This window comes from Montipora capricornis, chromosome 6, assembly GCF_036669925.1.
Source record: "Montipora capricornis isolate CH-2021 chromosome 6, ASM3666992v2, whole genome shotgun sequence".
Lineage (NCBI taxonomy): Eukaryota > Metazoa > Cnidaria > Anthozoa > Scleractinia > Acroporidae > Montipora > Montipora capricornis.
This window is the reverse complement of record NC_090888.1, coordinates 34,406,007-34,418,791: the sequence shown is the minus strand read 5'-3', so window position 1 is coordinate 34,418,791 and position 12,785 is coordinate 34,406,007. Positions and strand designations below refer to the sequence as shown.

The 12,785-nt window shown below is 40.0% G+C and overlaps 2 protein-coding genes across 7 annotated transcripts in view; one reads left to right on the top strand and one right to left on the bottom strand.

Annotated features, from left to right (window-relative positions):
- The window catches only part of LOC138051986 (xaa-Pro aminopeptidase 1-like), a 34,636-nt gene extending 32,055 nt beyond the window's left edge, over positions 1-2,581 (top strand). For 4 of the 5 annotated variants that reach the window (XM_068898330.1, XM_068898332.1, XM_068898333.1 and 1 more), the window contains 2 exons: positions 646-781; positions 1,054-2,581. In XM_068898330.1, the coding sequence (XP_068754431.1) occupies positions 646-777 (132 nt within the window). In that variant the 3' untranslated portion in view covers positions 778-781; positions 1,054-2,581. The remainder of the gene's footprint in view (positions 1-645; positions 782-1,053) is intronic. The other variant, XM_068898331.1, reaches the window with a different exon arrangement.
- Positions 810-12,785, bottom strand: part of LOC138051985 (protein ELYS-like) — a 61,531-nt gene continuing 49,555 nt past the window's right edge. The window contains exons 29-47 of one of the 2 annotated variants that reach the window (XM_068898328.1): positions 11,585-11,634; positions 10,665-10,796; positions 10,444-10,576; positions 10,139-10,247; positions 9,975-10,013; positions 9,713-9,796; positions 9,561-9,624; positions 9,271-9,338; positions 8,143-8,215; positions 7,744-7,812; positions 5,690-5,786; positions 5,323-5,377; positions 5,185-5,223; positions 4,569-4,702; positions 2,919-3,086; positions 2,729-2,816; positions 2,366-2,405; positions 1,419-1,795; positions 810-1,345 (exon numbers count right to left, since the gene is read on the bottom strand). In XM_068898328.1, the coding sequence (XP_068754429.1) occupies positions 1,138-1,345; positions 1,419-1,795; positions 2,366-2,405; positions 2,729-2,816; positions 2,919-3,086; positions 4,569-4,702; positions 5,185-5,223; positions 5,323-5,377; positions 5,690-5,786; positions 7,744-7,812; positions 8,143-8,215; positions 9,271-9,338; positions 9,561-9,624; positions 9,713-9,796; positions 9,975-10,013; positions 10,139-10,247; positions 10,444-10,576; positions 10,665-10,796; positions 11,585-11,634 (2,027 nt within the window). In that variant the 3' untranslated portion in view covers positions 810-1,137. The remainder of the gene's footprint in view (positions 1,346-1,418; positions 1,796-2,365; positions 2,406-2,728; positions 2,817-2,918; positions 3,087-4,568; positions 4,703-5,184; positions 5,224-5,322; positions 5,378-5,689; positions 5,787-7,743; positions 7,813-8,142; positions 8,216-9,270; positions 9,339-9,560; positions 9,625-9,712; positions 9,797-9,974; positions 10,014-10,138; positions 10,248-10,443; positions 10,577-10,664; positions 10,797-11,584; positions 11,635-12,785) is intronic. The other variant, XM_068898329.1, reaches the window with a different exon arrangement.

Genomic DNA, 12,785 nt, shown 5'->3' with positions numbered 1-12,785 from the left:
TACTAAACGACGAAACAGCGAAACGAAGCACCAAAACACAATCTGTGACCCAATCATACATTGAATACTAACCGGCAAAGGTTGGATTTGAGATGAAACATCGCCGCCTAATTAGGCCTAAAAAATTATTGCTCCTAATCTCAGTATTAATCTGAGTCCTAATCTTAATCGCAATGAATTAGGAGCAATAACGTTTTAGGCCTATTTAGGCCTACAACGATATTTAACCTCAAATCCAACCTTTGTCGGTTAGAATTCAATGTATGGGGGGGGCATATATGATGTTTTGGTGCTTCGTTTCGCCGTTTCGTTGTTTAGTAATGCCCGGGTGTTCTGTGGTGTTGGCAATATTTTGCAATGTATTGCGGTTGTGTTCTTTAAACCAGTCTGCGTTTGGTTGAGTTTCACTGTTGGTAAATGTTGTGTATTGTAAGTAATCCAATTGAAAAAGACCGGTTTTTTATGATTAACTAAATTGTAGCAGCATGGACCAAAGTAACTAAAATGAAGCATCGAATCCCGGTGAAGGATCGAAAGAGCGTGTCACTTCTCGTTTGTTATGAATGCACTTGGTGAGTTTCATGGTACGGCTCAAGTTGCTAGACTCTCTCTTTGACCTGAAATTCATAAGCCGCTTTTCCACAGGTCGACTGGCTCAATGAATATCACAGAAGAACGAGAGAGGTGACCGGACAAGAACTAAAGAAACAAGGAAAGAAGGAAGCTTTCGAGTGGTTATGGAGGGAAACAGAACCTTTGCAATATGAACTGCGCTGACTGTGTAAGAACAATACCAACAAATTAAAAAATTCAAATAAGTGCGAGACTCTAGGTCCGGCTTTATTACTTTAATCAGTACAGGAGTTTTTTTTTGCTGTCTCATATTTCACTTACAAACAACAACACCCTTATCACTATTGTTTCTAGCAACCCTCAGCGCAATGTTGGCAGATTAAGATGATTGAGCAAACTCGTACACTCAGAATGATAAGCCCAATTTAACAAACTGATATATATATACCAAGCTAATGGTGATCTCCTTCCCTATTCCAGCCTGAAGATGGTTACTCGAATGTACCACTGATAACCTGGTTAAGTGGGGATCAGGTGGCTCAAATTACATTACTTCTCTGGTCTCTAAAGATTGGTATGCGGCAATTTGGCAGATCGTGTTGGTCGCGCGGGACACTTCCTTGCCCGAAGAGTCATAGAGTGAGCAGGCAACCGTAACACCTTTCTCCGGGAGCCACGCGGTGATGATTCGGCGGGATGCGGGACAGGTGACACAAAAGATATTGGGCTGTTAGAAGGTGACTGGTGCGGAATTGTAGTTCTGGGGTCTTCCCTGAATTGAGGAGAAAGACGTATATTTAGAAAGAGTTGGTAATCCATATATGCAACTCGAAAACAAACAGTACCTGGTAAAGCTAAGAGATCCTGGAGTCATTCCTGAAGACCTGCGCCTTGCCATGGATCGTGTCAAGGGTGGGGAGAAGATGAACTCTAAAGAGGGTGTGATTGATTTTGATACTGAAGCGGGTGTCTGTGCATCTCTTCGTGGCGTCTGGAGAATAGCTGGTGGTGAGAACGTGTAAAATAACTCTGTCGCTTCAAGCATTGACTGGTTTGAGTCCGTCTGCAGAGGTGTTTGCGGTTGAGAAAGCTCAGACACGTTCAGGGGACTGATACTGTCGCTGCAGGAGGCAACAGACAATTCTTGGCTTGTTGATTCGGCTCCTTCAATGGGTGACGATGAAGTGGAAGGCTCATCAATCGCACGTTCAGGACTTGGAGGCTGAATTAAAGGTCAAAGCAAATTAATAAAATTATCCATTTTACGGACACACATTGCAGTATCCACACTTAATGTTCACTTCCTTGTATTTCCTGGACCAAGTTTTTCGATGCAGGGTTTTTGCATACCACAGAATCAGTCCTGCTTCGAAGAACTCGACGCTTGGAAAAAAAACCCTAAAAACAGTTTTTTTTACATCAGCGCTTTACCAAAAAAAAAAAAAGAAAAAGAAAAAAAAATGGAATAGAGGAAACTTGAAAAAGGAGTTACAGGGTGACAGGTGATGTCACAATGCGAGACGTCGTTCCTAACAAGAACTGATTTTACCCTGGGTCAAGTTAAACACGATGTTATAGAGAAGAAAGAAAAACCGTGCTTAGTTTGACACACGGCAAATAGTATGGCACAGTATTGAAAGGTAGAATATAGAATATCAAGGACCGAAAGAAGTCACGTTTGCTTCTTTTAAGACTTTTATCAACAACAAAAAAATCATACTGGGTTTTGCTGCTTAGCTATTACCCGTTGGTTAGTCACAACAGCGTATAATATGACAGTAAATAAGATTACCTTTTCAGAGAACGATGGCTGTTCATTTCCAGGAGATACACTAAAAACAAATGTATCAATAACGATTACGGTATCAGCTGGATTTGTGCCCATCATTCGATAAACAGAGAGACAGAGAGGAATAATTTGGGATTGATATAAGAGCTGCGTTTTTTATTGCTAGAATACACCATGATTTTTGCGTTTTGCATACAATAAAGGTTTTTTCCACTATAATTCCTGAGTTATCCTTTAGTTTTAAATGGCCCCATGAGGAAGTAACACGTCAACAAAATTATAGCAAATAATACAAAAGCCAAGAGAGTACAAAAGGAGTCATGTAACGTGCTCCTTCTTGCAGATGGTGTACAGAGTATCACTTACTTCGAAAAGACGTATTCTGCGGTCTGATCAACTGTAACACTTGTTACTTGCGGCGGCTCTTTTACAATTTCATTCTCGCTTTCAGCATCTAAAAAGCAGCCCAAATAAACAAATGAAATGACAACCTGTCTCTCTAAACAAAACCCACAGAAGATATAAAATGCAATGAGGAGGTCAGTGTTTTACAAACCCATGGCCGTATCACTATCATCCAACTCATAACTGCTGTAGTCATCATCATGGGCAGCGATTGCTTCCTCCTCCATATCATCACTGTCACCTGTTATATCCAAAACTGCAGCTGTTATCTGTACTTCGGTTTCTGCTTCTTCGTCATCTGCTTCTCTTACACTGGTAACTGTAGCAAATAACACCCAACACCGGTTACCGAAAGGTTACCATCGTCACATTGGGTCGTACTGCGGCATACTTATGGGCCACCAAAACATGGATAACGTAGCCCATAAGCGTTAAAGAGAGTCGAAGATTACGACCACCTAACAGCTTCTGATCATTCTTAAGCCTTGATATTTACTAGCCTTTCCGCATCGAACAGTTTCGTTAAACAAGACGCTGAAACTTCCAGATGATAAAGAAAGGTTCCATGCAAACTTTCGGGCCAAGTTTCGGCCTGACATTTAAAGTAGCCGCTCGACCGAGGGGTCGAATTTTAAGTAAACAAAAAACAATAATTACCATCACTAATGCTATAAAGGAGTCCACAAACAGAAGCCTCGTTTGGACGGGACCTGTATTCTAAATTTAGAGAGCATCGTAAACTGATGGGTTACCGCCCGATAGGAGAGATGGACACCGGTTATGGACTTCTGACAAAGAGGCCTCTAATGCCCCGTTCACACCAAACCTTAACCACGTTTTGAAGATGGGAGCAGGGGTGGCTCTGCAAGGGGTGGCTCTGTGGCGCAGTGGTCAGAGCACTCGCCTCCCACCAATGTGGCCCGGGTTTATCGATTCCCAGACTCCGCGTCTTATGTGGGTTGAGTTTGTTGGTTCTCTTCTCTGCTCCGTGAGGTTTTTCTCCGGGTACTCTGGTTTTTCCCTCTCCACAAAAACTAATATTTGATTTGATTTGAGTTAATTTCGTTAGTGTCGCCAATTAGTGCCCTTGTGCTAAATCTATTGACACTTGAATAAAGTTATGTTATGTTATGTTATTTTGTGTTTAGTTAACCACGGTATCAAAGTGTTTTCCTTTTAAATCATGTATACTGATTTTTAACGAGCGAAATAACATACGAAATTGAAATGCGGATATGAAATCAAGTAAAACTATAATCCTCGCAGTTATGAACGCAATTTTAGCAACTGCGTAGAGAAGCCTGACAATTTCAGGACTGCAACGGGGTTTGAACCCGTGACCTCGGTATCGCGATGTCGCGGGTTCAAACCTCGTTGAATCCTGAATTTTTCAGACTTCTCTACGCAATTGCTAAAATTGCGTTCGTAATAGACTTTCGAAAAGTCCGAAAAATCACGCGTCGCTCGCCAGAACATTTTCTCCTGGGATTCTCGTAAGGTCGACTTCTGGCAAGTCTACGTTCGTAACTGCGAGGATCATAGCTTTACTTGTACTGATTTTTTCCGACCACACATTTAGCACAAATCAAAACATGAATTGAAACTCAATTGAAGCCAGGCACCATTTTCTCTTATCGATTTTCATTTTGTTAAACCCATGTTAGTGTGAATGGGGTATTAAGCCTGAACACAATTCAATTATTCAAATGGCGCTTCGTGAGTGCTTTCTGAAACCATCATAAAATCTTAAGAATAAGAAGCAGGTAATGAAAACCGTCGTTATTCATCCCTTGAGTCATACCTTGATCGTCTTGTGGTAACTCGGCCTGCTCTGGTGTCACGTGCTTATTGCCAATCTCAATACTGTCTGTCTCATTGGTCACATGGCTGGATAAAGTGTCTGGCGTGGAGATACCATCTGCCAGTTTGGGAGGACTGAATAGGAAAATACACATTTTTAAACAAAGCAAAACACAATAGCGATATTCACTGTTCATAAGCAATTCTTTTGATATTCAAATTTTGCCAACTACAGAACAAAAGAACTTGTCAGTTCGACAGCCAATAGATCTCTGGTTAGCACATTTATGACAATGGGTGACGTAACGGTGAGTATCGCTGTAAAGCGTTCGCAGTGTTATTAAAAAGAAGCGGTATGAAGGAACGAAATTAGACGACAGTCAATCTACGGGGATTAAAATGATTCAACAATTCAAATACAAGTACACTTTAAATTTAACTCATTACAATGCTTGGTTGCGTTAAATTCAGGACAACCAAAGAAAAATTATGTTTAATCGATCAGAGTCGGATTTAAACCCAGAACGTCCGCAATCAAATCTACTGCACGAAGCAATGGAGCACGCCAAGAAAATTGAAAAGCCAAATCACGTATTAATGAGTGTTTAATGTATTACCTCAGTTTGGGAGGGGACAAGACATTCTCACCAGCAAATCTGAAGAATAGTAATAGCAATTACTATGAACAGTGCACACCATCACATGTAAAAGTGAATCTTGAACAAACAGAAAAATAAATACTACAAAGGACTTACCTTATACGTCTGCTTGGGGTGGCAAATTCTGAAGTGTCAGCACGAGCAATGGCCTCTGAATAAAATCAACAGTAAGGCCCCAGTTGTTCAAAGGGTGGATTGCATTACCAACAACATAACTCACTATCCATTCGATACATCAATTGGTTTTGATAAGGTTTATCCGCTGGAACGCGATTTGTCCAGTGGACACAGCTATCCACCCATTAAACGACTTAGGCCAATAGCATACTAATAATTAACGGTAAAATTCGGTTTTTAGGCGTCTCTAAAACAAACTCAGTTACTGAAAACAAAATATCACTAAGCGCTTTCACCCAATGTCATCTTTGGAGTGAGCGATTTCCCGTTCATACAAGACACATACCAGGCCTGGATAAGTGTTCCGAAGAGCCGCGCCTCGTGGTTGGAGGTGAAGATTTGGGAGAGGGTTGGGGCGAGGTACGACGTATTACTCGGGTGATCTGCAATAAAATAGCGACTGAATATTGATTGGATTCACACTTCAGAGTTAAGGAAGAAGATTGCCTGTTTGCTCGATATAAGCACTAAACCAAATAAGAATGACTAAAGAATTGGTGAAGCAGAAGACAATAGTTACTTAAATGTCTACCAAGTTAGGAGATAAAAATAAATTCCTTTCTCAATGTGCGGGCGGGCGGAATTCTGCGAATCTTGCAATCTGATTGGCTCTAGGAGCCGGCGGAAATTTTCTATCTTGCTCGCCAACCCGGGCAGAATCTTAGCCCTGCTTACATGAGCCGGCGCCAGGAGACTTAACATTTTTAAAAGTAAACAGTGTTGCTTTACAAATCAATAAATCTTGTGAATAGAATGAACCGATTATTGCGGTATTGTCTGGTATTTCTCTTTTGATAATGAGCAACGCAGGCCAGCCTTAAGCAATGGTTCCCAGCCAGCACATCCTTTTAGTAAAAAAAATAAACAGGTTATTCACCGGCCTTGGTCGGTCTGTGTAGGGAAAAATTGTGCCCTCGGTCTCGAGTACGGCCCTCAAAGAGCGAGGGCATAGTTTTTCCCTATACGGGCCGACCAAGGCCAGTGAATAACATATATACATATATACGAAGGTAGCTGTTTTGCCAACTAAATATGCAAATTTGTGACGTTCTTGTTGCCGTCGCCGTGTGTGAGAGCTTATTAATTATACAGTGTCAGTTTTAGTAGCCCGCCAAGAATAGCTCTGCAAACTGCGGGCTACAAAGGCCTTTTTCATTATTATTAAAAAAAAGTCTCTGTTGTTGTTGTTGGTTGCTTAAGCTCTCTAACAGATCACAGAAGACGTCAAACTGTGGTAAGAACATCAGTGACACACTCGGCTATCGCCTCGTGTGCCACTTTTTTGTTCTTACCACATTTTTACGTCATCTGTGATCTATTACTGAGCAGACGCACGGCAACATGGAATCTATTTCTTAAATAAATCAAAAAAAAAAAAAATATATATATATATAGAAACGTGAAAACCTTATCTTTGAGTCGAAGAGTGCTCTACAATCTTGGAGCTTTATAATTACTTGCGTAGGAAAGGAAAAATTAAAACATTAAAACACTACAGATCTGTTTCGAAAGGGCCTGATGGTCCTCTCTCGTCAGGTGCATAAAACACTGCCTGGCTAACTTTCCTTTTATAAGTTGATGAAAAATTTTTCATCATCTGTAAACCGGGAGCAGTCACCCTGAACAAAAGGAACGAACTGGCGAGTGCGTGCCGGCACGCAACCAAATATTTGATAAGGAATGCTTGAACCATCAACTTATAAAAGGAAAGTTAGCCAGGCAGTGTTTTATGCACCTGACGAGAGAGGACCATCAGGCCCTTTCGAAACAGATCTGTAGTGTTTTAATGTTTTAATTTTTCCTTTCCTACGCAAGTAATTATATATATATATATATATGTATATCTGGGCCCGGTTGTTCGAAAGACGATTAACTTAATCCAGGATTAGCGTAAACTCTTGTTTTATGTTTACAACTTTTTGATGAGAGTTTCTTTTCCTTATTTCTGTTTTTCAAGATTAACTTATTCTAATGTAAAGTTTTGCCGACTATCAGCGTTGAAAAGCATTTGGGAGTAGAGAAATAAACTCCTTGGTTAATTTTTAACCTGGGATTAGCGTTAATCGGCTTTTGAACAACCGGGCCCTGGCCAATTAAACCTTAAACCCTCTTGCATAAAAAATAGATGCAAGTGGCTAAACTAAAATAACACTACCCACTAGTCTTTCTTTACGATGTATAACCTCACTGGTCATTTCATCATTCACAACTTGTTATTTCCTTTGACAAGCCAACCTCGCAGCATTGAAAAACTTGGAAAACTGACCACATGCAGACACGTGTGTAAAACTACCATATTGGGTTTTACACAACCACGCAAGACAAAACGCACCAACTCACCTTTAAGATCGACTGTGGTGTTGAAATGTTAACGGCCTCTGTGTTATTTACTGTTAATCCAGGAGTCATCTTTAAACAAAATAAATACTATCAATTCAATACACCCACCTCTTTTCTTTCAAATTCTCTTGAAATAGGCATGCAACCAACAGAAAAGAAACAGGAAGACGGTGCTTAATGGAAAAAAGTATGCAAGAAAATGACGACTCTTTTGATTGGTTCAAAAAACAATACCGGATACAAATGTAAAAACAGATGAGGCAAAAACCGAAAATCGGTAGGCGAATTACAAAACTTCTGATAATGGAACCGAACGCACTCCCAAGAAATGTATAAAAGAAGCGCCCCAAATAAAAAGCAAATGTTTGGACATTCACATTTATCTAAGTGAAAACTGACCGGTTTGACTTTAACAACTGGTGGTGTGGCCAAAAGTGAGAGAGCCTCGGCACCTGAAAAAAACTGCCGCCTGCTGCAAGAGAACAAATGAAAATGTAGAAATGATACGAATACCCAAAATTGTTGACACATGCAACTTAACAAAACGAAAGTGGTTCAGCGTTGTCTGTACTCTTATCGACAACGATATTCGTCATCACAGTGGTCAAAATTTCTTGTGGACTCACGAGGCGCAGCGTTTATTTCAGAGCGTGACCAAAATCATGACACAAAGAAAGAGCAAGCGTTGTCTATAACTTTCTCGCAATATTGATTGGTTTATTTTCCAAAATGAGCGTTCCTGATTGGCTATTGCATTGTCTAGACTCATCGAAAACGGCAAATTAGCCAATCAAATTGCGAGATTACAAGCAATTGTGGTAAAACTAAAATCCCGTCTCTTAATGACAATTCTTGTTGTCTCACATTCTTTCATTTTCACTAAAACTTAATCACGTCGTCGTCAGTCCATTCTGTTGTGTCCTCTCAGTCCTAGTACTCCGGTTTGCCCTTAGCATCAAAAACTATTTTTTTATTTATACCATTTCATATACAGTAACTATGATATTTGAGTTGATGTAATTTAGTCTACCCAACTTAGTAGAGCCATTGTGCTAGCAATCAGCGTGAGTTTCATGTATTCACCACAACATCCTAAATATCTCATAGAAATTTGACTCTCATTGGTATCTGGATTTCGCAAAAAGATCAACCACGGTAGGAAATAATTCAGGATAACAGCAAAGGTAGCACCGGGAAAAACGACACCTTATGACGCAATAAAAATAGAGTTCAACTGGTGCCCAACAAAGCCATGTTGATTAATCCCAGGAATAAAAGCCGTTTATTTTCGAAGAGCATCGAGAAGCCAAGAGCAAAGCAAGAAAAGCATTTGTCTGGTCAAAGCAATTCACTTCCAGAAAGTCCAGGAGGGGAATCGAGTGTTGAAAACAGCGATCCAAGTCAAGTTTGTTCAAATAAACGGCCCAAAATCGTATCAAAACAAATTTCCTCAGTGTTTTTTAACGTCCAATAGGCGCAGCAGAGAAAAATAAACAAAGTGGCTGACTGCTAAACCACTAAGAGTACCTTCTCTTATCCAAGAATGTCGGTGAGGTTATGTTCCTGCTTGGGGTTCCTTTCTCTGTTATTGGCGACTAAACAATAAAAAGAGATACAATAATCAACAACAATATCTTCCGTGCAATCAATGAATCCGTATGTTTACTCGAAACCGCTCTTGAAAGCGAGTCCAAATAAATCATATCCGGCCGGTATTAATTGGTTTTCCTTGAAAATACAAACGAAAATTATTTTTTCACTTTGGCCTTGGATTCGTTGAGAAAACAGCTAAAGTTAGATCCATGAAATATACGTACAAGCTTGTTCTCTGAAGTCTGTTTACTGACTGATGCATAAACAACTCCTACTTTGCTTGAATCTCTTCAGAAAAAAAGAACATTTTAAATTAGCGAAGTGCTACATTTCAACACGTGTTTGTTCAGCTTGAAGGACTTCAAATGTAACATACGTCAATCTGCTTTTAGCTCTTGGGGTGACTGGAGTACTGATAAAAGGCTCGGCTCCTTGGTGTTCCCTCGTTTCGGATAACCTGCTGGACATCAAAAGAAAGTTAGCCATTGGCAAGTAAACAATTGTAAAAAAAGACAAAGCTTGCAGTCACAGCCCAGTGGGATGTCATGTTCTATACATTAATCAAACCCGTAAATAGAAATGTATTGATAAAAAAAAAAACACAACAACAGAGGAATGAGGGACAAGACTGAACAGACCTGCTCTGTGGTAATTGATCTTCCAGTTTTGATGGCATCCTGAGAAAGTAAAGAAAAATGGTACTGGTTACAGAATCTTCAACAGAAAAAAAACCAACTATTTATGGCATATCTTATTCTCGGTAACTGAGAAAGTGAAAGACAGTGTAGCGTAACACACTAACCGTATTTCGTGCACTTTTTCCATAGCTGAGCTCAAAATGACGGCACGAGATAATGGACGACCTTTATCCACTTTTCGCACTACAGTGGACAGTGGCTTGGGACAAGGAACTGAAAAACGCATAGTTAATGTTAATGTGTAGTCCAATTAGCGACAGCCTTAATCATGATTCATTCCAGCAAAACGCGCAAAAAATCATATGTGCGAACTGCTTAGCAATAAAAACACTCAAACATTCAACTGAAGAAATACGTCGACGAAATGGACAATAACTGAAAACAGAAACTGCATGCGGGCTAAACATACCCTCTGTTAAAGTTTTAGGCTGATGAGCCGGTTTGTCTGGACCAAACAAAAGCTTACGCTGAACTCTTGGTAGACATCTTATATAAGCTTCAACAAGCGCATTTCGGACTTTCGCTTTCTCGTCCTGTCGGCTCTGAAAATGAAAGTGAACTAGAAAGTTGAATACATCTATGCAAACGCACACTAATGAAGATTTATGAAGTATCTAAAAGTATACACACCAATTTGTCTTTTTTCATAAGTTCGTTCAACCTGATTCCCTCAACATAACGGCCTCTTTGGAGGAAGTGCATAACAAGAAGTTCTTTGGATGATGGGAAGGTTTCTTCTTGCAGAAATTTCATCAGGATTTCCTATGAAAAAGGCCCAATAATATATCTATGCTTTAACGTATGCATTTCGCGAGGAAACTAACAACAACTCAACTAAAATTTAATAAAATAACTTCAATAAGTACTGTGCAGCAGAAAACTGGTTCATTGAATCAGCCACAAAGACAAGTAACTCTAAATGTACTTTAGAACTTATTCTACAGGATTCTTTTCAAGAAATTTCAGCGGCTAAAAGCGCCTTGCCGGAAACAGCGTGATTAATTGTTTGAAGGTCGGATAACTTTATTCGATCGATTAATTACTATTTGGCAGTTTCGATCTGTGGAAAGATTTCAGTATTTGCGGCTCACGTAACCATGAATATGCACACTCCAGACTAAACTACAATCGTGGACAAAAGCGTCGAGACAATTTAATCAAACTTACGCTTTCGAACTAACAATAGTATTTTGTATCTAAATGAAAACACCATTTTCATTTGTAGTCACCCCATGCCCCCCCCCCCCCCTCCCCTGTTGCAAAACGCTTCGTGGATGTTTATTTGTTTCCAACATTGAAAAAGGGGGAAGAGGAGGCTACCTTTCACGAGGGGAGAGAGAATTTACACCAAGGGAAAGAAGGTTGGTAATTTTCGTGTCAACAACTTTCCTCCATGATTGTAAGTTCGTGAAGCTGTGTAGGGTTGGCGGCCAACGTTTAACCTGAGCTACGATTTAGTTCGAACGCAGACTTTATTAGTCTATTGAGTTTCGCCAGTGTGTATTTTATAACATTTATCTGTCACTCTTAGTTGGAGAGAAAAGACAAACCTCTTCAGCAGAATCCAGGGACAGCTGCAATAATTTGCTCATGTTTCCAGCTGGTGAAAAAAAGGATACAGAGCGCGTTTACGAGGGCACTTTTAATAAACATTTAAACAATGAAGCTGTATCCAGTAACCATCGAGAAATGGCTCAAAGAATGATCAAGGAAATTGCAGCGTTGACACTGATTAAAAAGTTTTTAAAAAGTAAAAAGTTTCGATCAGTTACGTATGCAAATACGACTAACGATGGTAAAATAGGCAAGTAGGTGACAAATATGCATAACGCGTGTGCCAAAAAATGTTCTAAAAATTCTTGAGATTGAGGTACACACGTGGAAACTCAACGTCCTCGTTGAGGTCATTGGACATTTCCTTACAATTGCACGACGCAATATCCCATCTTAATATGAGAAGCTTATCGCTGTAAAAAGAATGAAAACAGGCAGAATTAGAGCTTTAGTTCAACAAGAAATAGCGTTTCTAAGCAAAGCCGCGCTGATCTACAGTATTAAGGTCTAAAAACCCCGTTGAAGACGGTTAACTTTCAATTGTTTTGCTGGGTACTACTATGTCAATACTCTAAAAAATTCGACTTTCCAGGAGCTTGTCTCGTTAGTCTAGTGGATATCGGAAACTGCCAGGTGAAGCCATCGATCCGGTCTTCTAAAAAAGGAGCCGACGGTGCGGACGGGTTTGTGTGCCACAAACCGAAAGATCAACAAAAGAAAGAGGACACAAGGGGCACTGTTTACAACATCAAATGCAACGATTGCGCTGCAGTTTACACCGGCCAGACGTCATGCGCCTTAAAAACCAGAACCAAAGAACATTCTAAAACCGCCGCGTGTTTTGACAAAAACTCTCAAATGGCCCAACATTCCTAAAAACCTGGCCACAGCTTTGATTTTGAAAACGTGTCAATTCTTCACATCTGTCCCCAATGGAACCAGCGGTTGTTTTTGGAAGCGTGGTATTCTAATAAGGAAGAGAACTCAATCAACGAGCCGTTGAGTTTCCACGTGTGTACCTCAATCTCAACAATTTTTATAAGATCTTTTGGCACACGCGTTATGCATATTTGTCACCTACCTGCCTATTTTACCACCGTTAGTCATATTCGCATACGAAACTGATGAAGGTCACCGAAGTGATCGAAACGTTTTACTTTTTAAAAACTTTTTAATCAGAGTCAACGCTGCAATTTT